This window comes from Mirounga angustirostris, unplaced genomic scaffold, assembly GCF_029215605.1.
Source record: "Mirounga angustirostris isolate CCGP_5_RB_7025 unplaced genomic scaffold, mMirAng1.0.hap1 SCAF_6, whole genome shotgun sequence".
Lineage (NCBI taxonomy): Eukaryota > Metazoa > Chordata > Mammalia > Carnivora > Phocidae > Mirounga > Mirounga angustirostris.
The window spans coordinates 81,926,712-81,952,579 of NW_026991714.1; the positions used below are offsets into that span (position 1 = coordinate 81,926,712).

The 25,868-nt window shown below is 41.8% G+C and overlaps 1 protein-coding gene across 2 annotated transcripts in view; it reads left to right on the forward strand.

Moving 5' to 3' along the window:
- Positions 1 to 10,980: 10,980 nt before the first annotated feature.
- B3GALNT2 (beta-1,3-N-acetylgalactosaminyltransferase 2) overlaps positions 10,981 to 25,868 on the forward strand; it is a 57,420-nt gene continuing 42,532 nt past the window's right edge. The window contains exons 1-2 of one of the 2 annotated variants that reach the window (XM_064594614.1): positions 10,981 to 11,332; positions 25,002 to 25,149. In XM_064594614.1, coding sequence (XP_064450684.1) covers positions 11,221 to 11,332; positions 25,002 to 25,149 — 260 coding nt within the window. In that variant the 5' untranslated portion in view covers positions 10,981 to 11,220. The remainder of the gene's footprint in view (positions 11,333 to 25,001; positions 25,150 to 25,868) is intronic. The other variant, XM_064594615.1, reaches the window with a different exon arrangement.

Below are 25,868 nucleotides of genomic sequence, written 5' to 3' on the forward strand. Positions count from 1 at the left end.
TGTTGTGGCCTAGAGAAGTCGTTATGGGCTGAGGTGATTGCTGGAGAAAATTAGAGCAGCAGTCTGGAGCAAGAGGTGATCAGTGACAATAATAATGAACTTGTGCAGAAGCAAATGCTCTTGGAACATGCATAGATATTTAGGGAGGGGACTAGAATTTCTGGAGTTACACGGGTTAAGGGCACAGATTGCATTCTCAGGGATTAAAAGGGAAGGTGCTCCTCCCTTTCTATACCAAAAATTAGGGAATTTGGGAAAATTGGAATTTGGAGTTTTCCCGGATATATATATATACACACACACAAGCAGAAATATCTAGGCTAAAGTGGTTAAATCTGGATGGAATGATTGGGTGGGCCAAAGGAGGATTCTAACATTCTGTTTTTGTTTACACTTGCATTACTTGCATTTATTATGATAAGCATGCCATTAGTTTTGTAATTAAACATAATGTTCAGGGGCACCTGGGTGGCTCAGTCGTTAAGTGTCTACCTTCGGCCCAGGTTGTGGTCCCAGGGTCCTGGGATTGAGTCCCACATTGGGCTCCCTGCTCAGTGGGGAGCCTGCTTCTCCCTCTCCTACTCCCCCTGCTTGTGTTCCCTGTCTCGCTGTATCTCTGTCAAATAAATAAATAAAATCTAAAAAAAAAAAAATTATAATGTGGACAAATGATTATATGATTAAAAGTTATATTTCCTAAGACCACTAATTAAATTTGAAATGCTTATGTTAGGTGAAATAAATAGCTATGAATTCATACTTACAATGTACTTGCAATTTTTTAAAAAATGAAAATGCCGGGGCACCTGAGTGGCTCAGTTGGTTAAGCATTGGACTCTTTGTTTCAGCTCAGGTCATGATCTCAGGGTCATGAGTTCAAGCCCCACATTGGGCTCTGTGCTCAGCACAGAGTCTGCTTAAAATTCTCTCTCTCTCTCTCTCTCCCTCTCCCTCAGCCCCTCCCTCACCCTCTCTCTCTCAAATAAATAAATAAATAAATAAATAAATAAATAAATCTTTAAAAAAAAAGGTAAAAAATAAATGAAAATGCCAAAAAGAAAAAACAGTATATGTTTTTTATTTGATGTGATTTAATTTTTATATTTTTCTATATTTTCCAAATTCCTTCTTATAATCATGTATTGCTTTTGTAGTCAGAAAAAAAAATTCTTCCCCAGAGCCTTCCAGATAAAATCCAAATTCCTTGGCCTAGCATGTGATGATGATCTGGCCTCTGTTCTCTGGTCACTTCTCACCATTCTCCAGGCCTAACTTCAAGGTCATGCCAAATTGCTTGCATTTCCCTAATTGCAATGTCATCACTCTCTGGGGGTTATTTGTGGGGGTTTTTTTGGTTTGTTTTTCTCTCTCTTTTTTTTTTTTTTAAGATTTTATTTATTTATTTGACAGAGAGAGAGCACAAGCAGGGAGAGTGTCAGGCAGAGGCAGAGGGAGAAGCAGGTTCCCTGCGGAGCAAGGAGAGCCTGATGTGGGACTCGATCCCAGGAGCCTGGGATCATGACCTAAGCCGAAGGTAGTCGCTTAACCAACTGAGCCAACCAGGTGCCTGGTTTGTTTTTCTTTTAAAGATTTATTTATTGGGGTGGGGAGGTGAGAGGGAGAGACAGTCCCAAGCAGACTCTCCTCTGAGTGTGGAGCTCAAGGAGGGGCTCGATACCAGGACCCTGAGATGACGACCTGATCCGAAATCAAGAGTCAGTTGCTCAACAAAATGCTCCACCCAGGCGCCCCTGGGTTATTTGTTTTTATTATTTATTATTTTTGCCTAAGGTGCTCTTTCTTTCTTTTTTTTTTTAAGTAGGCCCTACACCTGGCTGTCCAAGGTGGGGCTCGAACTCACATTCCCAAGATCAAGAGTCACATGTTCCACTGATTGAGCCAGCCAGGTGCCCTGCCTAAGGTGCTCTTAAATGCCTTTATTTCCCTCTGGCCTTCTTAATTGGCCTCTTTGATTTTAAGCCCCAGCCCTGTGTTTTCAAGGGATAACGTCCTCTGGGATGCCTTGGGGTTGGTCAGATACCTCCTCCTTTGTGTGGCCCCAATATGTGTTTCCTTTCTCTTCTTACACTGAATTGCAACCAGGGTGACCAGCCGTCCCGGTTTGCCTTTCCTTAATCCTAATTCTCTGTTAACTTGTTCACATCTTAAACTAGGAGTACCTTGACTACACAGACTGTTTACATCATCTCTGGAGGTTTTTTAAATTTTATTCTTTCCATTATTATGCATTGTCTCTCTTATGATCTTTAACCACCTTAGTCTTGAGTTTATTAGAGGATAGTAGACAAGTAAACGGAAGGTCCTGTTCCTCCCAACAGGTGATAGAGCAGCCCCCGCCGTGGTGAGATCTGCAGATGCTAGAAAGTTACTCAGAGCTCTGTTATAGGCTTGTCAGAACGTCAGTGAAGTTCCTCCTGTAGGCTAAAGCATTTTGGTAATTGGAGGGAACAACATCTTATTAGTTAATGCTGTATGTTAGGATGGTTTTGTTTATTCTTCCCTTTAGTGCTCATTGTAACTTTGAACAGTTGTTTAAATACTACTTAATACTGCAGTTGGCCCCATTTCAGTCCTGCATTCCCAACTCTCCTATCCTGCTCTGCTTTTCATATTTTCTGTAAAACTTACCATCATCTACATGCTGCTAAAATGTATTTCTTTATCATTTCATAGTCTGCAGTCTGCTCCATCCCCACCACTGCAGGACAGGGACCTCGGTTTTGTCCATCCATTTATCCGAAGTACCTACTACCAAAGTACCCGGCACATAATAGATGCTCAATTAAGGATTTGTTGCATAAATAGATCTGCCTAAATTAGAGATTATTTCTCTTTTTGGGTTAACTCATAATTCGTTAACTGCAATATGAACGTTTTAGGATATCAACAGAGGCCTTTTACTACCTTTCTTTTTTTTTCTTTCTTTTTGTAAATTTGCTGCCCAGGAGCCCTGCCCTGCTCACCCCAGCTGACATCTGCCTGCAACTTTATGGGAGACCCTGAACCAGAACTTAGCTCCCAAATTCCTGACCCACAGAAATTGTGAGAGATAATAAATACTGTTTTAAAAGTTTTTGGAGTAAGGGGCACCTGGGTGGCTCAGTCGGTTAAGCATCTGCCTTTGGTTCAGGTCATGATCTCAAGGTCCTGGGATTAAGCCCTTTGTCAGGCTCCCTGCTCAGTGGGGAGTCTGCTTCTCCCTACCCCTCTGCTGCTCTCCCCTCCCACTTGTTCTCTCTCTCTCTCAAATAAATAAATAAAATCTTTGAAAACAAGTTTTGGAGTAATTTGTTAGGTAGCAATGGATAACTAACAAATATACAAATCCCTTTAAAGGGAAAAAAAATCATTTCTGACCCCACATTACATTGTTTTTATTTCAAGTATGAAATACATACAGTATGAACACCTTAGGCTTACAGCTTTTATACAACTATTAAACCAAAAGATAGAGGAAGGGGGAAAGATGGTGGAGGAGTAGGGGACCCTACTTCAACTGGTCCCCGGAAATGAGCAGGATATCTACCAGACCATTCTGAGTACCCACAAAACCAGCCTGAGATGTAAGAAGATCTGGATCTCTACAAACAGAATATCGCAGGCGGTTGGTTTTGAGGTATGAAGTGGGGAGCCGTGATTCCACGGACAGATATCGGAGGATAAATGGCAGCGGGAGGGAGCCTGGCCGTGGGGATCCTACACCGCTGGTGAGTGACAGCCTTGCGCACTGCGGACAGGCACAGACTCTCAGACTGGTAGTGTTGGGGAAAGGATTCTAGGGCAGCACCCGGGGTGGAAAACCAGTGCGGCGGGGTCGCACCTGCGAACCACAGCCCCTGGGGTGGAAACACAAAGTGGCCGGATCGCGCGCACGAACTGGGAGTGGCTGGCGGTTTTAGAAGCACAAAGGGCAGAGACATGCCCCAACCTGGAGGCAGGACTGGGAGCACTGCGGAGGGGCGCACAACCCAGGACACTGCAGTTTATAGCAGCACGGACAGAAATGGTGACAGTGTGGCCTGGAGAGCTCACTGAAGAACAGACTGTGATCTCTCTGCTCAGAGGCAGAGGGTTGGAAACGGTCCCTTCTGCTCTGACTTGCAGAAGAGACGCGGAAAGCCGCCAGAGAACAAAAGCCCACAAAACTGATTCCCACTGAGCCCATCCCCCACCACAGGGGCGCAGGGCAACTCCACCCGAACCGGGCTGCCTGAGTAACAGCATGGCAGGCCCCTCCCACAGAAGACAGGCTGGGAAAACAAGAGGCCAGCAACCCTAAGTCCCAAGAAAACAGGTGCATCTTGCTTGGGTTCTGGTCAATAATTTGGACTCTATACATTCCCTCAAACACCCATCAACAGAATGACTAGGAGGAGGAGCCCCCAAAATAGAAAAGACTCAGAGATTATGACTTATGCTGCAGATTTACAAATGGATGCAGATACAACCAAGATGTCGGAGATGGAATTCAGGCTAGCAATTGTGAAGACAATGGCTAGAATGGAGAAATCAATTAATGGCAACATAGAGTCTCTAAGAGCAGAAATAAAAGGTGAATTGGCAGAATTTAAAAATGCTATCAGTGAGATCCAATCCAATCTAGATAATCTAACAGCTAGGGTAACTGAGGCAGAAGAGAGAATAAGAGACCTGAAAGACAATATAATAGATAAAAAGGGAAAAGAGGAGGCCAGGGAAAAACAACTCAGAATCCATGAAAATAGAATCAGAGAAATAAGTGACACCATGAAGCATTCCAATGTCAGAATAATTGGAATCCCGGAGGGAGTGGAGAGAGAGAGAGGACTAGAAGATGTATTTGAGCTAATCGTAGCTGAGAACTTCCCTAATCTGGGGAATGAAACAAACATTCGAGTCCTAGAGGCAGAGAGGACCCCTCCTAAGATCAAGGAAAACAGGTCAACACCCCAGCATGTAATAGTAAAACTTGCAAATCTTAGAACTAAGGAAACCATCTTAAGGGCAGTTAGGGGGAAGAGATTCCTTACGTACAGAGAGAGGAACATCAGAATAACGTCAGACCTATCCACAGAGACCTGGCAAGCCAGAAAGGCCTGGCAAGACATATTCAGGGTACTAAATGAGAAGAACATGCAGCCAAGAATACTTTATCTGGCAAGGCTGTCATTTAGAATGGATGGAGAGATGCAGAGCTTCCACGACCGGCAGAAACTGAAAGAATATGTGACCACTAAGCCGGCCCTGCAAGAAATATTAAGGGGGGTTCTATAAAAGGAGAAAGACCCCAAGAGTGATCTACAACAGAAATTTACAGGGACAATCTATAAAAACAACATCTTCACAGGCAACATGATGACAATTAATTCATATCTTTCAATAATCACTCTCAACGTGAATGGCCTAAACGCTCCCATAAAACGGCACAGGGTTGCAGATTGGATAAAAAGACAGGACCCATCCATATGCTGTCTACAAGAGACTCATTTTGAACCTAAAGATACATCCAGACTGAAAGTGCAGGGATGGAGATCCATCTTCCATGCCAACGGACCTCAAAAGAAAGCTGGGGTAGCAATTCTTATATCAGACAAATTAGATTTTAAACTAAAGTCTGTAATTAGAGACACAGAAGGACACTATATCATTCTTAAACGGTCTATCCAACAAGAAGATCTAACATTTGTAAATATCTATGCCCCCAACATGGGAGCAGCCATCTACATAAGCCAACTGTTAACCAAAATAAAGAGTCACACTGATAACAATACGTTAATTGTAGGAGACCTCAATACTCCACTCTCAGCAATGGACAGATCATCTAAGCAGAAAATCAACAAGGAAACAAGAGCTTTGAATGATACATTGGACCAGATGGACCTCATAGATATTTACAGAACCTTCCACCCTAAAACAACGGACTACTCATTCTTCTCGAGCGCACATGGAACTTTCTCCAGAATAGACCACATACTGGGTCACAAATCAGGTCTCAACTGATACCAAAAGATTGAGATAATTCCCTGCATATTTTCAGACCACAATGCTCTAAAACTGGAACTCAATCACAAGAAAAAATTTGGCAGAAATTCAAACACTTGGAAGCTAAAGACCACTCTGCTCAAGAATGTTTGGGTCAACCAAGAAATCAAAGAAGAACTTAAACATTTCATGGAAATCAATGAGAATGAAAACACATTAGTCCCAAACCTATGGGATACTGCAAAGGCGGTCCTAAGGGGGAAATACATAGCCATCCAAGCCTCAATCAAAAAACAGAAAAATCCCGAATTCACCAACTAACTCTACACCTTAAAGAACTAGAGAAAAAGCAACAAATGATGCCTAAGCCACGCATTAGAAGAGAAATAATTAAAATTAGAGCAGAAACCAATGAATTAGAAACCAGAAACACAGTAGATCAGATTAACGAAACTAGAAGTTGGTTCTTTGAAAGAATTAATAAGATCGATAAACCACTGGCCAGACTTATCCAAAAGAAAAGAGAAAGGACCCAAATTAAAAAAATTATGAATGAAAGGGGAGAGATCACGACTAACACCAAGGAAATAGAAACAATTATTAGAAATTATCAACAACTATATGCCAATAAACTGAGCAATCTGGATGAAATGGCGGCCTTCCTGGAAACCTATAAGCTGCCAAGACTGAAACAGGAAGAAATTGATGACCTGAATAGGCCAATAACCAGTAACGAGATTGAAGCAGTGATCAAAAACCTCCCAAAAAAACAAGAGTCCAGGGCCTGATGGATTCCCTGGGGAATTCTACCAAACATTCAAAGAAGAAATAATACCTGTTCTACTGAAGCTGTTTCAAAAAATAGAAACAGAAGGAAAACTTCCAAACTCATTCTATGAGGCCAGCACGACCTTAATCCCCAAACCAGGCAAAGACGCCATCAAAAAGGAGAATTTCAGACCGATATCTCTGATGAATATGGATTTCAAAATCCTAGCTAAGAGGATCCAACAATACATTAAAAGGATCATCCACCATGACCAAGTGGAATTTGTCCCCGGGATGCAAGGGTGGTTCAACATTCGCAAATCAATCAATGTGATAGAACACATTAATAAGAGGAGGGAGAAGAACCATATGGTCCTCTCAATTGATGCAGAAAAAGCATTTGACAAAATACAACATCCTTTCCTGATTAAAACTCTCCAGAGTATAGGGATAGAGGGAACATTCCTCAAGTTCATAAAATCCATCTATGAAAAACCCACAGCGAATATCATCCTCAATGGGGAAAAACTTGAGAGCCTTTTCCTTAAGATCAGGAACACGTCAAGGATGCCCACTCTCGCCACCATTGTTCAACATAGTACTAGAAGTCCTAGCAACAGCAATCAGACAACAAAAAGAAATAAAAGGTATTCAAATTGGCAAAGAAGAAGTCAAACTCTCTCTTTTCGCAGATGACATGATGCTTTATGTGGAAAACCCAAAAGACTCCACCCCCAAATTACTAGAACTCATCCAGCAATTCAGTAATGTGGCAGGATACAAAATCAATGCACAGAAATCTGTTGCTTTCTTATACGCTAACAACGCAACTGTAGAAAGAGAAATTAGAGAAACGATTCCATTTACAATAGCACCAAAAACCATAAGATACCTCGGAATAAACCTAACCAAAGAGGTAAAGGATCTATACTCTAGGAACTACAAAACACTCATGAAAGAAATTGAAGAAGACACAAAAAGATGGAAAAACATATCCTGCTCATGGATCGGAAGAATAAACATTGTTAAAATGTCTATGCTACCCAGAGCAATCTATACCTTCAGTGCCATCCCGATCAAAATTCCAATGACATTTTTCAAAGTGCTGGAACAAACAATCCTAAAATTTGTATGGAATCAGAAAAGACCCCGAATCGCCAAGGAAATGTTGAAAAAGAAAAACAAAGCTGGGGACATCACGTTGCCCGATTTCAAGCTGTGATCACCAACACAGCATGGTACTGGCACAAAAACAGACATACAGACCAATGGAACAGAATAGAGAACCCAAATATGGACCCTCAACTCTATGGTCAAATAATCTTTGACAAAGCAGGAAAAAACATGCAATGGAAAAAAGACAGTCTCTTCAATAAATGGTGCTGGGAAAATTGGACAGCCACATGCAGAAGAATGAAACTTGACCATTCTCTAACACCATTCACAAAGATAAACTCAAAGTGGGTGAAAGACCTCAATGTGAGACAGGAATCCATCAAAATCCTAGAGGAGAACATAGGCAATAACCTCTTTGACATCACCCACAGCAACTTCTTTCAAGATACATCTCCAAAAGCTAGTGAAACAAAAGCAAAAATGAACTTTTGGGACTTCATCAAGATAAAAAGCTTCTGCACAGCAAAGGAAACAGTCAACAAAACAAAGAGGCACCCACACAATGGCAGAAGATATTTGCAAATGACACTACAGATAAAGGGCTGGTATCCAAGATCTATAAAGAACTTCTCAAACTCAACACCCAAAAAACAAATAAGTCAAAAAGTGGGCAGAAGATATGAAAAGACACTTCTCTGAAGAAGACATACAAATGGCTAACAGACACATGAAAAAATGTTCATCATCATTAGCCATCAGGGAAATCCAAATCAAAACCACACTGAGATACCACCTTACACCAGTTAGAATGGCAAAAATGGACAGGGAAAGAAACAAATGTTGGAGAGGTTGTGGAGAAAGGGGAACCCTCTTACACTGTTGGTGGGAATGCAAGTTGGTACAGCCACTTTGGAAAACAGTGTGGAGGATCCTCAAAAATTTAAAAATAGAGCTATGACCCAGCAATTGCAGTACTGGGTATTTACCCCAAAGACACAGATGTAGTGAAAAGAAGGGCCATGTGCACCCCAATGTTCATAGCAGCAATGTCCGCAATAGCCAAACTGTGGAAGGAACCGAGATGCCCTTCAACAGACAAATGGATAAAGAAGATGTGATCCATATATACAGTGGAATATTACTCAGCCATCAGAAAAGATGAATACCCAACTTTTACATCCACATGGATGGGTCTGGAGGAGATTATGCTAAGTTAAGTAAGTCAAGCAGAGAAAGTCAATTATCATATGGTTTCACTTATTTGTGGAACATAAAGAATAGCATGGAGGACACTAGGAGAAGGAAGGGAAAAATGAGGGCGGTGGGAATTGGAGGGAGAGATGAACCATGAGAGACCATGGACTCTGAGAAACAAACAGGGTTTTAGAGGGGAGGGGGGAGGGAGGATGGGTTAGCCCTGTGATGGGTATTAAGGAGGGCACGTACTGCATGGAGCACTGGGTGTTATACGAAAACAATGGATCATGGATCACCACATCAAAAACCAATGATGTATTGTATGGTGACTAACATAACATAATAAAATTTAAAAAAAAAGAATAGAGGTTCTGAAAAATAAAAAAAAAAGATTTTAAAATTACAGTAGAGACAACATTACAAAACATTCAAAAAGTAATTTTAGGGTGACTGGCTGGCTCAGTCGGTAGAGCCTGTGACCCTTAATCTCAGGGTCATGAGTTCAAGCCCCAAGTAGGGCACGGAGTCTACTTTAAAAAAAAAAAAAGTAATTTTATTTTTATTTTTATTTTTTTTTAAGATTTTATTTATTTATTTGAGAGAGAGAATGAGAGAGAGAGAGCACATGAGATGGGGGAGGGTCAGAGGGAGAAGCAGACTCCCTGCCGAGCAGGGAGCCCAACGCGGGACTCGATCCAGGGACTCCAGGATCATGACCTGAGCCGAAGGCAGTCGCTTAACCAACTGAGCCACCCAGGCGCCCAAAAAAGTAATTTTAATAGACGGTTGTTTTGCTGAGATTAAATTGCCACTCAATGAGACTGTCATATTGACAATACCCGAGACCTCTCCTCCTGCACTGTTCAGTTACTTGAATAAATTCGCTTTTTCCCCTTAAGTTTGTTTGAAATGGATTTTCTGTGGCTTTCCACCAAGACTTTACTCAACGATATAGTTCCTTCTGTTGCCACAACTGTGGAAACTTAAAAAAACAAAAACAAACGAAAAAAACACCGTAGGCCTGGCGTTCATTTCCATCCTTCCCTCCGCCTTTTAGCGCGGGCACCCACGGCCTCGACCCGCGCCCTCGCGCGCCGGGCAGGGCTGCAGGACGCCGGGCAGGACCTGTCTCCGAGGACGGCTGCTCAAATCCCACCGATCCCGCACAGCCCGCGTCCTCGTTGTCAGGGCTCCGTCCTATAGGAGGTGTCGCCTTGCTCTCCCCGTCTGAATCGGGGTATGTGGTTGTACCCTCGGCCGGAGCGTCGTTGTCGTACCCCACCGCTCGACCCCCTGGGTGCGCTCTTATCCTGAGCGCCCAGAGGACAAAGCCGGGCAGGGAGCCGGGTACACGGTGCACCAGAACTAATACTTGAGGGCTTATTCACCGCTGAAGACACGCTTCGGACGGCCTGGGCCCGCTCTTCGGGCCAAGGAGACAGCAGCAGGATCCCGCCTCCCAGGCAAGGCCAGCATTCGCATAACCGAGCTCTGCGTGGCTTAAAACAAGCACCACGCTGATGTCCTTTAAATCAGAGGCGACGGGCACTCTTCGCCTCAGCTGTTTCCCTCCCAGGATTGTGCCGGCCCCTGAGCACCGCCGCCCGGCACCGCCGCCCTTCGGCCATCGGGGGGCAGTAGGCGTCGAGAAGGGACGCGCACGCTCCACGTGGGGCTCCGCGCTTCGCCTCCGCGGCCGCCGAGTGACGCGAGCAAGGGCATGCGATCATGGGAAATGTGGTTTCCGAACCTCAGGACCACGGCGGTGCGCCCCCCGCGTAGGCCCAGAGCAGGACTTCAGCTCCCGGTTGGCCTGCGGGCGCGGGAGGGGACGCGAGGGAAGGGGACGCGAGGGAAGGGGGCAGGGCGAGTGTGAGGGGAGAGGTGGGCGGGGCCGGGGAAGGCCAAGCGGAGGGGGCGGGGTCTGGCCGGCTGAGGCGCCGCCGCCCGCCGTTGGAGGAACCTGAGGCGCGGGGCCGGGAACCACGGGGGGTCTGGACGGCGGCGGGCGCGAGGGCAGGCGTGCCCAGAGTGGTCGCACGTGCGTCGGCCACCGCCCCTCGGCCTTCCTCTTCGCGGGTCCCCTCCCTCTCCGCCGGGACGCGGGAGAGCCCGGCGCGCGACGGGGGCGCGAGGTGGAGCCGGCGGGGGCGGCCAATGCGAAACTGGCTGGTGCTGCTGTGCCCGTGTGTGCTCGGGGCCGCGCTGCACCTCTGGCTGCGGCTGCGCTCCCCGCCGCCCGCCCGCGCCTCCGGAGCCGGCCCGGCAGGTGAGGTCCTGGGGCCGGGAGGGCCGGGAGGCCGGGAGGGGCGGGAGGCCGCCTCCGAGCCCCCGGGCGGCTTCCTCCGCGGAGTCCCGAAGTGGGGAACGGGCCGAACGCGACCGTCCCCAGGCGAGACAAATGGCCCTTTTCATCAACGGGGCGTTAAATCGGGCAAACTCGAGGGCGCTTTTCCCGTTTCGTGTCCCCGCCGTTCTCACCTCCCGCTTTCTTCCTTTATGGGCACGAGAGCGGTGCCGCCACCGCGAGTCCTTCGTCTGTCCCCCAGGCCTGGTCCGACTTGTCCGGCGCTTGCCCGCTGGCCCTGGGAGCCAAACCTTGTGTCCTTCGGCCGCGGGCGGCCCCTGCGTGCACCCGGGCTCCGGCTGCCCGTCCGCTTGCCTCCTTCCCAAGCTGTTGGTCTTACTCGGTCAAGGCTTGGAGGTCTTAGTGCCGTGGGCAGTGCCTGTGCGTGTTCGAAAAGGCTGGGTTTTGCTTTTAAGGATAACTTTGCTTTAAGAATATACTGCATTTTGTTTTCTTTGGAAACTATGATGTAAGTCGGTTAAACAAATCTGGACATGAAACAGGGCATGGCTACGAGGGGAGTTGTTCCTGTGAGTTTGGCTTGCGAAGCCTACTAATGAAGTGTACGTGAAAACATAAAATTCTCTAACGATCCTATCCACTTGTTCTAAAACTTACACTCTCATGGGAATGAGATCTTTGTTCTTGTTCATTTCACCGCCTGATAGAATGCTTTGTCCATAGTAGGTACCCAGCGGATGTTTTTGTTGTTGTTAATGGGTTCTACCACTCTTTTTTCTTAATGGGTTTCCCTTTTTTTCTTGTCTTCTTTTTTAAGGGCTTGCCCTAGGACATATAAAGAAACCTAGAAGGCTGTTTTAAAAATGAGGTAATAGTTGTTTTGTGTTCTAACTACTCGGGGAGTTTTTTTCCTCCCACTTCTCCCCAGAACAGCTGTTTTCTTATCCAAAAGTTTTCAAAATTAGGATTGAATATTTGCAATTCTGAGATGGGTCTGTGCCTTACTTTTTAGGTAGGAAGCAAGGAAACTAATTCGGCAATGCGCAAAGTAATCTCATTGTTATAATTGGGGGTTTTTATACTGGTAACAATCTCTTAGAATCTTTTCCTATTAGACAAACCACAAGATCTTTGAAAAGGTTATTTGTGTGACCTGAATAGAATTAAAATACTGTTTAATTTATTTAATGAAAATACAGTGGTTATGGAGCATTTAACCTGTTAACAGGTTAGGATTTGGGGGCTTTTTTTTTTTTTTTTTTTTTTGAGGTTTTGTTTCTTAGGTTTTTGTAAACTGAGCTGAGGAAAGACTGTGATGGATATAAAATGCTTTGTAACATCTGTTAGATTTGTGTTTTACAGCTTTCTTTCCTTTTTTGTGCGATGAGTGAGCACTACTAGAATTTACTTGCAGAGCATTCTTAGGATATTTACGACCTGTAATTGCTTTTTGAGGTTGAGTAAACATGCAAAACCTCTTTGCCGTCAGGCTTAAAACTTAGTAGGCAATTTCTTAGTTTCAGTTAAGTTTTTCCTATCCCCATAGTGTCTGGATGATGCCCCTATCTGCCATCAAGTTAACCTGAGCTAGATTAAGGAGCCTGGGAAGTAGGCCATGAAGAGGATCAGACTATAGGTGAAGAAATCAGTAACTAGTTACAAAAATTAACTTTGACTTAGGTGGATAGTGTGCATCTGGCTAGATGATAAATTAGGTATTTTAATCTAAATGAAACCTGGCAGACTCCTAACTTTCACTTTTCAAAACTAAGAACAGTAGAAGCATATCGATCGCCAAAATTTCCTGCAGCTCCTTTTCCCATTGTGTTACCACCATGTTCAAACTAAAACATTTGGGCACTTTTACATTTCTACCCTTACACCTTCAGCCTAAAGTGAGAGAGAAAACGCAAGATTTTGTTAAGTTTTCTTCCCTTGAATGAATGTTTTAAGATTTCTCTTTGTTCTCTTGTCTGCCTCTTTGTCTTCTGGCTCATTAAATTGTGACATTATTTTTTTTTAAAGGGAGACTTACCTTCCCTGAATATTAAAAAATACAAGTCCCTCTGACTTGTAGTGGATTCAGCAAATCTTTGAGAGCCTACTCTGTGCCTGCTCCTGTTGTAGCTGTAGAGTTACAACAGTAATCCAGATCACGTCCCTGCTGTCATGCAGTTTACAATTTAGAAGGGAAGAGAGAATGGAGAAAATAATTATTTAATATCCTAGGGGATAGTGATAGGCGAGATGACAAAATGAAAGCAGTGTAAGAGGACAGAGAATGGTGTGCTGCTGGTCTAAATAGAGAAGTCAGGGGAGGCCCCTCTAAGGAGGGACCTGAATGAAGTGCAGGAGTCCTGTCTGCACCTGGCGCTTTTCTAATGTAGAAAACGGCCGAGGGGCGCCTGGGTGGCTCAGTTGGTTAAGCGACTGCCTTCGGCTCAGGTCATGATCCTGGAGTCCCGGGATTGAGTCCCGCATCGGGCTCCCTGCTCGGCGGGGAGCCTGCTTCTCCCTCTGACCCTCCCCCTTCTCATGCTCTCTCTATCTCATTCTCTCTCTCAAATAAATAAATAAAATCTTTAAAAAGAAAAGAAAAGAAAAGAAAACGGCCGAAATACGGTCCAGGAGAGCAACTGGTGAAGAGGAAGCAGGTCTCTTGAAATCTGTGGGTGGATGAGGAGATTGGAGACGGGGACACTAGACTGGAGAATATAGAGGATATATCTAATATAAGATACTCGTTTTGGGTAATACCTTAGCAGGAATTACGTAAACAGTAAATTTGGAAAAAGAATGAGACCAAAGACGTCTTCTCTTTCTAGGATATTTGGAGAGAAGGAAACCAAAGGGAAAGGAAAGAAGCATATCCATCCATTAAATGCCTAGAGCGCTAGATATCGAGCGAGCTAGATGTGGAGTCCCCTGCTCTGAGATCCTCCTAGTCTGTTGAACTGAAACAGACAGGGAGCAAGGAGAAGGCAAAAGACAAACTGAGCTTGCTTTACAATTTTGCCTAGGGCCAGTTCATCCAAAATTATCCCTGTATGTTAATCTTGTCTCTGTGCTTTGGTTTCCTTATTTATAAAATGATGATCTCATTGGATATAAGATACAACACAACACCCAGAAAAGTGCCTGATTCATAGTAAACACTCCATGAATTTTAGAGAGGAGGAATAGGATAGTGGTGGCTGGTGCGTAGGCTAGTGAGGTATTTGGGGAGGTTTTTGAGATTGGCGAGAGCATACTAGTAGTGTATGTGATGATTGTCCTTATCAGTAGATCTGTCATGAAGTTATATGTTTCCCTCATTTCCAAGATTTCTGCTAATTTGTGATTGATGTGAGAGCATGCATGTGAGAGTGGAAATTTTGGTCTGATTTTTAAGAATCCTTGGGCCTATTTTGAACAATTAGTTTTGAAATCAACCTCCCTTGGTCTTGAATAAATTTTTGGATGTCCACTCTAAGTGCAGAGCCTCACAGGTTGCCAGACCCTCAGGATACATTACATATTAGAGAATAGAATGCTGTTGTCCTCAGGGAGCTTGTGTGGGGTTTTAATTATTCCTGGCATGAAAATTTGTTTTTTGTTTATTGCTCTATATCTACCGTCTAGAACAGTGAACATAGGTGCTTAGTAATTTGAAGGAATGAATCAAGAGAATAAAACTGGGAAAGTATAAAGGGGCGCCTGGGTGGCTCAGTTGGTTAAGCGACTGCCTTCGGCTCAGGTCATGATCCTGGAGTCCCGGGATCGAGTCCCACATCAGGCTCCCTGCTCGGCAGGGAGTCTGCTTCTCCCTCTGACCCTCCTCCCTCTCATGCTCTCTGTCTCTCATTTTCTCTGTCTCAAACAAATAAATAAAATCTTTAAAAAAAAACCAAAAAACTGGGAAAGTAGGTATGAATTTGTCACCTATATATCATCTATTCACATTCCATGATGACCTTAGGATACAAATTTTTTCTTATAAAACAAGTTCTTTGTAGAAAAATTTGAAATTATTTTTAAAAACAGGGAAAATGATCTATATTTTTTAAAAATTGTATTGATGTATAATATACATTCAGAAAAGGGCCTGTAAATGTATAGCTTGATATATTTTCACAAACTGAATATACCCAACTAATTCTGCACCTCAGAAGCAAGCTCCCTTCATGCTCTCTTGCATCACTGCCAGGAGTGGTAACCACTATCCTGATCTTAAATGGCAGAGATTTGCCTGTTGGTACTTTATATAAATGGAACCACACAGTATGTACATTGTTCTTATAGTCTGCTGATCTTAATGTGGTGAATAACAATATAACTCTATGGCTACATATAGATACACCATAATTTAACTAATGCTTTATTTCTGCATTCCTGGATTTTTGCAGTTTTTCACTATTAATAAATGACATTGTGATGAATAGAGATCTTTTAGTACATCACTGATTATTTCTTTTATTTTTTAAAGATTTTATTTATTTATTTGATAGCACAAGTAGGCAGAGTGGCAGACAGAGGGGAAGGCGGAGGGAGAGGAGAGGCAGGCTCCCTGCTGAGCAAAAAGCCCGACGTGGGGCTTGATCCCAGGACCCCAGGATCATGACCTGAGCCGAAGGCAGATGCTTAATCAACTGAGCCACTCAGGTGCCTGATTATTTCTTTAGAATAAGTTCTTAGACATGGAATTGCTGGACAGAAGTTATACAGTTCTGGGGAGCCTGGGTGGCTCAGTCAGTTAAGTGTCTGACTCCCGATCTCAGCTCAGGTCTTGATCTCAGGGTCGTGAGTTCACGCCCCGTCCGTGTTGGCCTCCACTCTGGGCATGGAGCCTTCTTAAAAAAAAAAAAATTATCTGAGGTAGTTGATGTGTATTGGCAAATTGTCCCATAGAAGACTACCAAATTCCATTCCAGCAGCAACGTAGGAGAGGACCCATTTCCTTAAAATAGCTCTCCACATTTCCTTGCAATACCAGTGGTTGGGGTATTATTTAAGAAGATATTTGTCAGTTTGAATGTAGCAGAAGCCTGGTACCTTACTGCTCTAATTCAAACTTGATTCCTAATGAAACTGAGTATTTTTTCATAGGTTGGTTGGCTATTTGCATTTTATCTGTGAATTATCTTTGTGTCTTTTTGTAGCATGTTTACTTCTTAGCTGTTCATTTCTTTCTTTGCTGTCTCCAGATGCCAGAATCAAAGTAGGTCCCCTGTACTAGCAACGTGTAGCAAAGGGTGCTGAAAGTATACAGGCAAAGGCCGGTTGGGGCACTAGGAACGTGGGCATTCTTCTACAAGCGTTCATTGAGCACCCACCCCCTGGGTTTTGTACCGCGTAACGCAGTACTCACAAGTCTGTTGGACTGATTTACATTACTGGTACATGGTAGAAGAAACCTGTTTGTTTGTTTTTTTTAATATTTTATTTATTTATTTGACAGAGAGATAGAGAGCACAAGTAGGCAGAGAGGCAGGCAGAGGGAGAAGGAGAAGCAGGCTCCCCGCGGAGCAGGGAGCCCGACATGGGGCTCGATCCCAGGACCCTGGGATCATGACCCGAGCCGAAGGCAGTCGCTTAACTGACTGAGCCACCCAGGCACCCCAAGAAACCTGTTTTTTTAACTGAGATATAATTGACCTATTACATGAGTTTCAGGTGTATGACATTGATTCAATATATGTACATATTGTAAAAATGAACACGATCTAACATAGTTAAAATTTTTTTCTTGTGATGAGAACTTTTGAGATCTCTTAACAACTTTCAAATATGCATTACAGCGTTATTCACTATAGCCACCAAGTTGTACATTACATCCCCATGACTTCTTTATTTTAACTGAAAGTCTGTACTTTTTGACCCCCTTCACCCATTTTGCCCACATGTCACCCCTCACCTCTGGCAACCACCAGTCTGTTCTCTATGAGTTTGGTGTTTTGTTTTGTTTAGATTCTACATAAAAGTGAGACTGTAGGGGCGCCTGAGTGCCTCAGTCGTTAAGCGTCTGCCTTCGGCTCAGGTCATGATCCCGGGGTCCTGGATCGAGCCCCGTATCAGGCTCCCTGCTCAGCGGGGAGCCTGCTTCTCCCTCTCCCACTCCCACTCCCCCTGCTTGTGTTCCCTCTCTCGCTGTGTCTCTTTCTGTCAAATAAATAAATAAAATCTTTAAAAAAATAAAATAAGGGGCGCCTGGGTGGCTCAGTTGGTTGGGCGACTGCCTTCGGCTCAGGTCATGATCCTGGAGTCCCGGGATCGAGTCCCGCATCGGGCTCCCTGCTCGGCAGGGAGTCTGCTTCTCCCTCTGACCCTCCTCCCTCTCATGCTCTCTGTCTCTCATTCTCTCTCTCTCAAATAAATAAATAAAATCTAAAAAAATAAATAAATAAATAAATAAATAAATAAAATAAATGTTCACGGAATTTCTAAGAAAAATAAAGAATAATCTCCTTTAAAAAAAAAAAAGTGATGGGCGCCTGGGTGGCTCAGTTGGTTAAGCGACTGCCTTCGGCTCAGGTCATGATCCTGGAATCCCGGGATCGAGTCCCGCATCAGGCTCCCTGCTCAGCGGGGAGTCTGCTTCTCCCTCTGACCCTCCTCCCTCTCGTGCTCTCTCTTTCTCATTCTCTCTCCCAAATAAAATCTTAAAAAAAAAAGTGAGACTGTATCATATTTGTCTTTCTCTGTCTGACTTGGTTCACTTAGCGTAACATCCTCAAGGTCTATCCATGTTGTCAGAAATGGCAAGAAATTTCCTTCTTTTTTATGGCAAATAATATTCCATTGTATTTGTCTAACACGTTTTTTTTGTTCATCTGTCAGTGAACACTTAGGTTATTTCCATGTCTTGGCTATTGTAAATAGCGCTGCAATGAACAGGGTGTGCAAATATCTTCTCCAATGTTTTCACTTCCTTCGAATAAATACCCGGAAGTGGAATTGCTGGATCATGTGGTAGTTCTAGTTTTAAGTTTCTGAGGAACCTCCATAGTGTTTATTACAGGGGCTACAGCGACTTATAGTCCCACCAAAAGTGCACAAGCCTTCCTTTTTCTACACTTTTCTACCAACACTTGTTGTTTCTTATCTTTTTGATACTAGCCATTCTGACAGGTGTGAGGTGATCTCACATTGTGGTTTTGATTTGCATTTTCCTGATGATGAGTGATGTTGACTGTACCTGTTGGTCATCTGTATGTTGTCTTTGGAAACATGTCTATTCAGATCCGCTGCCTATTTTTTAATTGGATTGCTTGGTTTTTTGCTATTGAATTGTAAGAGTTTTTTTTAAATATATTTTCAGTATTAACCCCTATCAGATACATGATTTGCAAATATTTTATCGCATTTATAGGTTATCTTTTCATTTTGTTGATGGTTTCCTTTGCTGTGCAGAAGCTTTTTAGTTTGATGTAGTGCTGTTTATTTATTTTTGCTTTTGTTGCATTTGCTTCTGGTGACAAATCCAAAAAATCATCACCAAAACCAGTGTCAGGGAGCTTACCCCCTATGTTTTATTCTAGGAGTTTTATGATGTCAGGTCTTAGGTTCAAATCTTTGATCCATTTTAAGTTGATTTTTGTGTATGGTATATGCTGGTGGTCTGGTTTCATTCTTTTACGTATGGCTGTCTAGTTTTCCCAGCACCATCGCTTCTCGGCCTTTTAGCTAAGATCAAGTGTAGTACCAACATCATCTGTTGAAGAGACTATTCTTTCCCCATTGTGTATTCTTGTCTCCTTTGTCATAGGTTAATTGACCATATAATTGTGGGTTTATTTCTGGGCTCTATTCTATTCCATTGATCTGTGTGTCAGTTTTTATGCCAAAACTATGCTGTTTTAATTACCATATCCTTGTAATATAGTTTGAAACCAGGGAGCATAATGCCTCCAGTTTTTTGGTTGGTGTTTTTTTGTTGTTGTTGTTGTTGTTTGTCTTTTTTTTTTTTTTTCTTTTCATTTTTTTCACCTATGACCCCACCTACCTCCCTTCTGGCAACCACCAAGTTGTTCTGTGTATTTAAGAGTCTGCTTTTTTGTCTCTCTCTCTTTTTTTTTTTTTTTGCCTTGTTTCATCATTTGTTTCTTCGATTCCACATATGAGTGAAATCATATTTGTCTTTCTCTAACTGACTTATTTCACTTAGCATAGTACTCTCTTGGTCCATTTATGTTGTTGCAAATGGTAAGATTTCATTCTTTTTTATGGTCAAGTGATAGTCCATTGTGTGTATATACCACATCTTTATCCATTCATGTACCGATAGACACTTGGGCTACTTACATATCTTGGCTACTGTAAATAATGCTGGGGTAAACATAAGGGTGCATGTATCTTTTCAGTCATGTTGCTTGATTTGCAAATACTGAACCACTTTTGCATCCCTAGAATAAATCCCACTTGACTGTGATGAATGATTTTTTAAAATATATCATTGTATTGTCAGTTTCCTGATATTTTGTTGAGAATTTTTACATCTATGTTCATCAGAGATGTTGGCTTGTAGTTCTTTTTTTGTGGTGTCTTTATCTGGTTTTGGTATCAGGGTGATTCTGGCCTTGTAGAATAAATTTGGAAGCTTTCTTTCCTCTTCTATTTTTGGAATAGTTTGAGAAGAATAGATATTAACTCTTATTTGAACGTCTGGTAGAATTTACCTATGAAGCCATCTGGTCCTGGACTTTAGTTTGTTGGGTTTTTTTATCACAGATTCAATTTCATTGCTGGTAATCTGTCTCCAAATTTTCTTTTTCTTCCTAATTCAGTTTTGGAAGGTTATGTTTCTAGGAAGTTACCCATTTTTTCTAGGTTGTCCAATTTGTTGGCAAATAATTTCTTATAATATTTTCTTATAATCCTTTGTATTTCTGTGGTGTTGGTTGTTATTTCTCTTCCTTAATTTCTGATAGTATTTATTTGAGTCCTCTCTTTCTTTCTTTCTTTTTTTTTTTTTTTTTGATGAGTCTGGGTAAGATATATCAATTTTGTTGATGTTTTCAAAGAACCAGCTCCTGGTTTCATTGATCCATTCTGTTGTTCTCTTGGTCTCTATATCATTTGTTTCTGCTCTCATCTTTATTATTTCCTTCCTTCTGTTGGCTTTGGGTTTTGTTCTTCCTCTAGCTTCTTTAGGCATAAGGTTAGATTATTTGAGATTTTTCTTGTTTCTTGAGGTAGGCCTGTATTGCTGTAATCATCCCTCTTAGATGATGATAGAACAGCTTATGCTTCACAATGCCCTCCTGTTTTGTTCTTTCCTGAGATTGCTGTGGCTATTTAAGGACTTTTGTGGTTTCATACAAATGTTAGAGTTGTTTGCTGTATTTCTGTGAAAAATGCCACTAGAATTTTGATAGGCATTGCATTGAATCTGTACATTGCTTTGGGTAGTATGGATGTTTAAAAAATATTCTTCCAACCCGTGAGCACAGAATATCATTCCATTTATTTGTGTCTTCTTCAGTTTCTTTCATCAGTGTCTTACAGCTTCCAGTGTACAGCTCTTTCACCTCCTTGGTTAAATTTATTCCTAGGTAATTTATTCTTTTTGATTCAGTTGTTAATAGGATTGGTTTCTGAATTTTTTTTTTTTGCTAGTTCATTATTAGTGTCTAAAGTGCCACTGATTTTTGTAGATTGATTTTGTATCCTGCAACCTTACTGAATTTGTTTGTTATTTCTAATAGTTTTTTGGTTGAGTCTTTAGAAACCTATTTTTCAGTATATCTGGAAGGAAAATTTTTTTCAAAGGCCAAAATCTGCCACGCACTTCTCTTCTGCAAGAAAAGGAGAAATGCGTGTAAACTAAAGCAGTTCCTCAGAAGCTGCTTAGACATGGATTAGAAGCAGAGAGAGGATTGGCAGTGGAATGAGATCAAAAAGTAGTTTGCAACCATAAGCTGTGGGATTTTCACATGCCACGTGGTCATCTTTATCTTTATTATTTATTTATTAAGTTTTAGAAAAATCTTGTTTGGCAGTGAGATGAAGAAACCAGGGATAAACCATTGGAATAGGCTTGGGATTTTTTTTCTCATATTTTAAGTTTTTATTATGAAAATCTTTAAACATACCAAAAGTATAAGATTATAAACAAATATTACGTACTTACCATACACCTTCAACTCCCGTTTTTCGTAAACACTCCTACCCACTTCTTCCCACTGGATGATTTGGAAGCAAATCACAGATAAGTTATTATTTCCATAAATGTCTTAGTATATTATCTCTAGAGATAGACTTTAAAAAACCATAACCACAAAACTGTCATCACAGTTAGAAAAATTAATGATTCTTTCCAATATTTAGTGTTCAGAATTTCCCAACTTTTTTTATTATTATATTTTAATTCCAGTGTACTTAACCTACAGTGTTGTATTAGTTTCAGGTGTACCATATAGTGACTCAGCACTTCCACATATTTCTCAGTGCTCACCATTAAGACATCCCTGTCATGGTCCAGTGGAGTCCGAATTGAAGCAGTGGGTAGAATTAATGATGAGAAAGGGATAGATTTCAGATATTTTTCATGAAGACTTTGTCAGTCAAGAACAAATTAAATTATGTCTCATGTAATCCATTTCTCAAAGGTTTATTTTGATTTTCTACCAAAAATTAGGCAGTGATATTTGGCACTTAATGGTTTGTTTTAGTTATTTTATGATTTTCCTTTTGTGCATCAACCTTGTTTTCTGATGATGTCAGGTAAATGAGGCATTTCGGTTAAATGTGATTTTGCTCTTCTACAGCTTTTAATCGTTCCAGAAGACATTTTGAAATGGATGAAATAGACTATCTGAAGACTTTTTGGTATCAGTTTGTTTTTATTAGGAAACTGAGGCACAGGGATTTAAATAGCTTGTTACTGGTATCATGCAGGTTTTGGAATCAATGTCCGATATGTCTGGTTACTACATTTGCCTCATTCCTGTTGCTAAAAGTACCTACTATTAATATTTTTCTGTGAAAAAGTGGGGGTGAAGTGGGATATCAGTGCCAATTTTACATAAGCATTTAAATTATTCTCCAAATTCAGACTCATTTAGAGTTAGTTCCAGCAATAGGTACAACTTTCATTGTATAGTTCTGTGTGTCTGAGAAAAAAATGTTCCTGGGCCATGAGTTTAAAAAAATTAACGTGCTAACCAGCATTTCCAGTGATCTGCTTATCACTAATTCCCCGTCCTGAACTGGTGTTACAAATAAAAGATCAGAATTTAGTCTCAGATGAGCTACATGGAGCTGTGGTGCTAATAGAACAGTGATGAAGAATGGAGTTAAATTGCCAGGAATTAAATCTAGCTGTTTGCCTTAGGGGAAGTTACTGAATTCTCTTTGCCTCTTTCCTTACTTGTTTAATAAGGAGCCTGACCCCACCTACTTCTCAGGGTTGTGAGCATTAAATGATACTCTACATGCAAAGCATTAAACTGATACTCTATACGTAGTATTTAGTACTTTATAGGTGTGCAATAAATATGGTCTATTATAAGCAAGCTTAGTCAAGGAAAATTTGGATTTACATTAGAGATAAATTCCTGCCTAGGGAATTTATGACCGTCTGGGTGGCACAGTCGGTTAGGTGGTCAGCTCTTGGTTTCAGCTCAGTTCATGATCTCACAGCCCTGGAATCAAGCCCCCACTCAGCGGGGAGTCTGCTTGGGATTCTCTCTCCCTCTCCCTTCCCCTCCCACTTGTGCTCTCTCTCTCTCTCTAAAATAAATAACAACAACAACAAAAGATAAATTCCTGCCTTTAAAGAAGAATTCGTTTTAGTACAGGATTCACAGTAGGCTAAAATAACATCTCTACTTCATTTAGGTTAAATTTTTTTTTAGAAACGTGTCTGTTGTGGGGCGCCTGGGTGGCTCAGTTGGTTAAGCGACTGCCTTCGGCTCAGGTCATGATCCTGGAGTCCCAGGATCGAGTCCCGTATCGGGCTCCCTGCTCGGCAGGGAGTCTGCTTCTCCCTCTGACCCTCCTCCCTCTCATGCTCTCTGTCTATCATTCTCTCTCTCTCAAATAAATAAATAAAATCTTTAAAAAAAAAAGAAACGTGTCTGTTGTGGAAAATAAGGTATCTACACCAAAATTCATATTTTCCTAGAATTGTTACAATGTAATATCCTTCAGGTATCCTATTAGAAGACTCTGTCTCCCAGATTTTCTTTTTATTATTTTAATTGGTCCTTTGAAAAAATATCAACATATTTTTGTTGTCTATTGGCTGAATACATGGATCTTATGGCATATAAAAGGATTGCACTTAATGTAGTAAAGATCTCTGGCCTTCAATTATTTATTTTTGGAAACATTTTGGATCAGTTCCCATGGTTGGAGAAAGAGGTGAAAGGGACCCCTCATCAGAGCTGTATATAAGCTTGTAGCACTCCAGCTTTGAAACTGGTGATAGAAAACAAAGTATCTTTCCTTTCTGTCTTCTAAGGACAATTTTTTTTTTAATGTAATCCTGCCCATTAGACCTTATGGCAGTAAAAAATGAGCCGTTCATATGAATTGTCACTTGATTTATTTGTGTGTGTGTGTGTGTGTGTGTGTGTCCACCTCCCTGGAAATGTTGCTTCCCTCTTTCATTCTTTGGGATATTTAATAAGTGATACGAGGTTTGCTGGCTGTAGAATTTATTGGTATTAATCAGGGTTCTGGTACTTTCTAGCATAGTAGTCTTTCAGCTTTATTTCCCAATCTTACTGATTTTTTTTTAAGAGAAAGAGCAAGAGCCGGAGTGGGGGGTGCAGAGGGAGAGGAAGAAAGAGAATCCCACCAGGCTCCATGCCCAGCACAGAGCCCAACATGGGGCTCCATCTCACGACCCTGAAATCATGACCTGAGCTGAAATCAAGAGTCGGCCGCTCAACCGAGCCACCCAGGTGCCCCCTGTAACATTAATGTAGGCCTTCACCTTTGAAAGCACATATTTGTGTGGTGGTTATAGTTGCTCTTGGTTGCCAGTGAGTGCCTACTATTTTGGTATCAAACCAGGACCTTTATACACATTATCTCATTTTTACAACGGCCACTTCTATGAGAAGTGTTACTATACCCATTTGTAGTTTAGGAAACTGAGGCTCAAGAAGTTAACTTTTCAGGGTGGCTGGCTCAGTCAATAGAGCATGAGACTCTTGATCTCAGGGTTCAGGGTTCTCAGGGTTCAAGCCCCATGTTGGGGATAGAAATTACTTAAAATTTCTTTTTAAATCTTTAATTAAAAAAAAAAGAGAAGTTAAAGAACTTCTATAGGTCATAAAAGGAACCAGGATTCTGCTCATGGCCTAATGGACTCATACTGCCTACTATTGCATGGTTTATGCCGTGCTGCCTTTTCAAGCTCATTCTCACCATAAACATCTTGTTAGTTTTGAAGAATTTATGTACTTATGTGAGCATAAATATATACATATGTGGGGAAGACAAAAAGACTCTATGCCAAAAATGTTAGCAGTGGTTATCTGGATGGTACATCTGTGGGTGATTTTTAAAATATTTTTTCTTTGTATTTCTTTGTATTTTCTATACACATGAACATGTATTATTTTGTAATAAACATTTTTATGTTACATATTGAACAGTAATTGAGACATGACGTTTCTAATTTATTGTTGCTTATTTCTAGATCAATTGGCCTTATTTCCTCAGTGGAAATCTCGTCACTATGATGTGGTAGTTGGTGTGTTGTCAGCTCGCAATAACCATGAACTTCGAAATGTGATAAGAAGCACCTGGCTGAAGCATTTAATACAACATCCGTCATTAAGTCAACGGTAGGTTTTCTTAGTTGGCACCTGCCTGATTAACTGAGTAAAAGTTCTGAAAAACCTCTTTTGGGATAGTCAGAGATGTTAATTTAGGCATGCGGCCTCTCTTCCTGGGAGAAATGGCTATTTCATTTTGCTTTCCCTCCACATAGTTGAGTCACAAAAGTAAATTTAACCAAGGTTCTTAGCCGAAAGGTAGTTAGGGGAGAATATATTCATTGGTTAACATATTAGTATTTATAGATACCTAGTTTGTTTTGTTTTTGCTTTGATTTAGAATAGTAATTCCTTTTTTTTTTTTTGAGAGAGAGAGAGAGCAAGAGTGAGCGGGGGGAGGGGCAGAGGGAGAGGGAGAGAGAATCTTAAGCAGGTTCCACGCCCAGCTTGGAGCCCAGTGCAGGGCTGGATCTCACAACCCTGAGGTCATGACCTGAGCTGAAATCAAGGGTTGGACACTTAACCAACTGAGCCACCCAGGTGCCCCTAGAATAGTAATTCTTAAAGGGTTCTAGTCCAGAATAGGTCTCTGCTTAGACATGTTTGTGTCTAAATATGCTTTTCACTAACTTCACAGAGGCACACTGCATTTTTTCTGTTCTCTATATATTTTTTTAAGTACACACTGTGTGTAGCTCTTTTTCCTGACTGCCCTTCAAGGACTGAGCTTTGGTAGCACATCTTATGTTGATATTAAATGGCTCAGTTATTGGTTAAGAGCCCAGGGC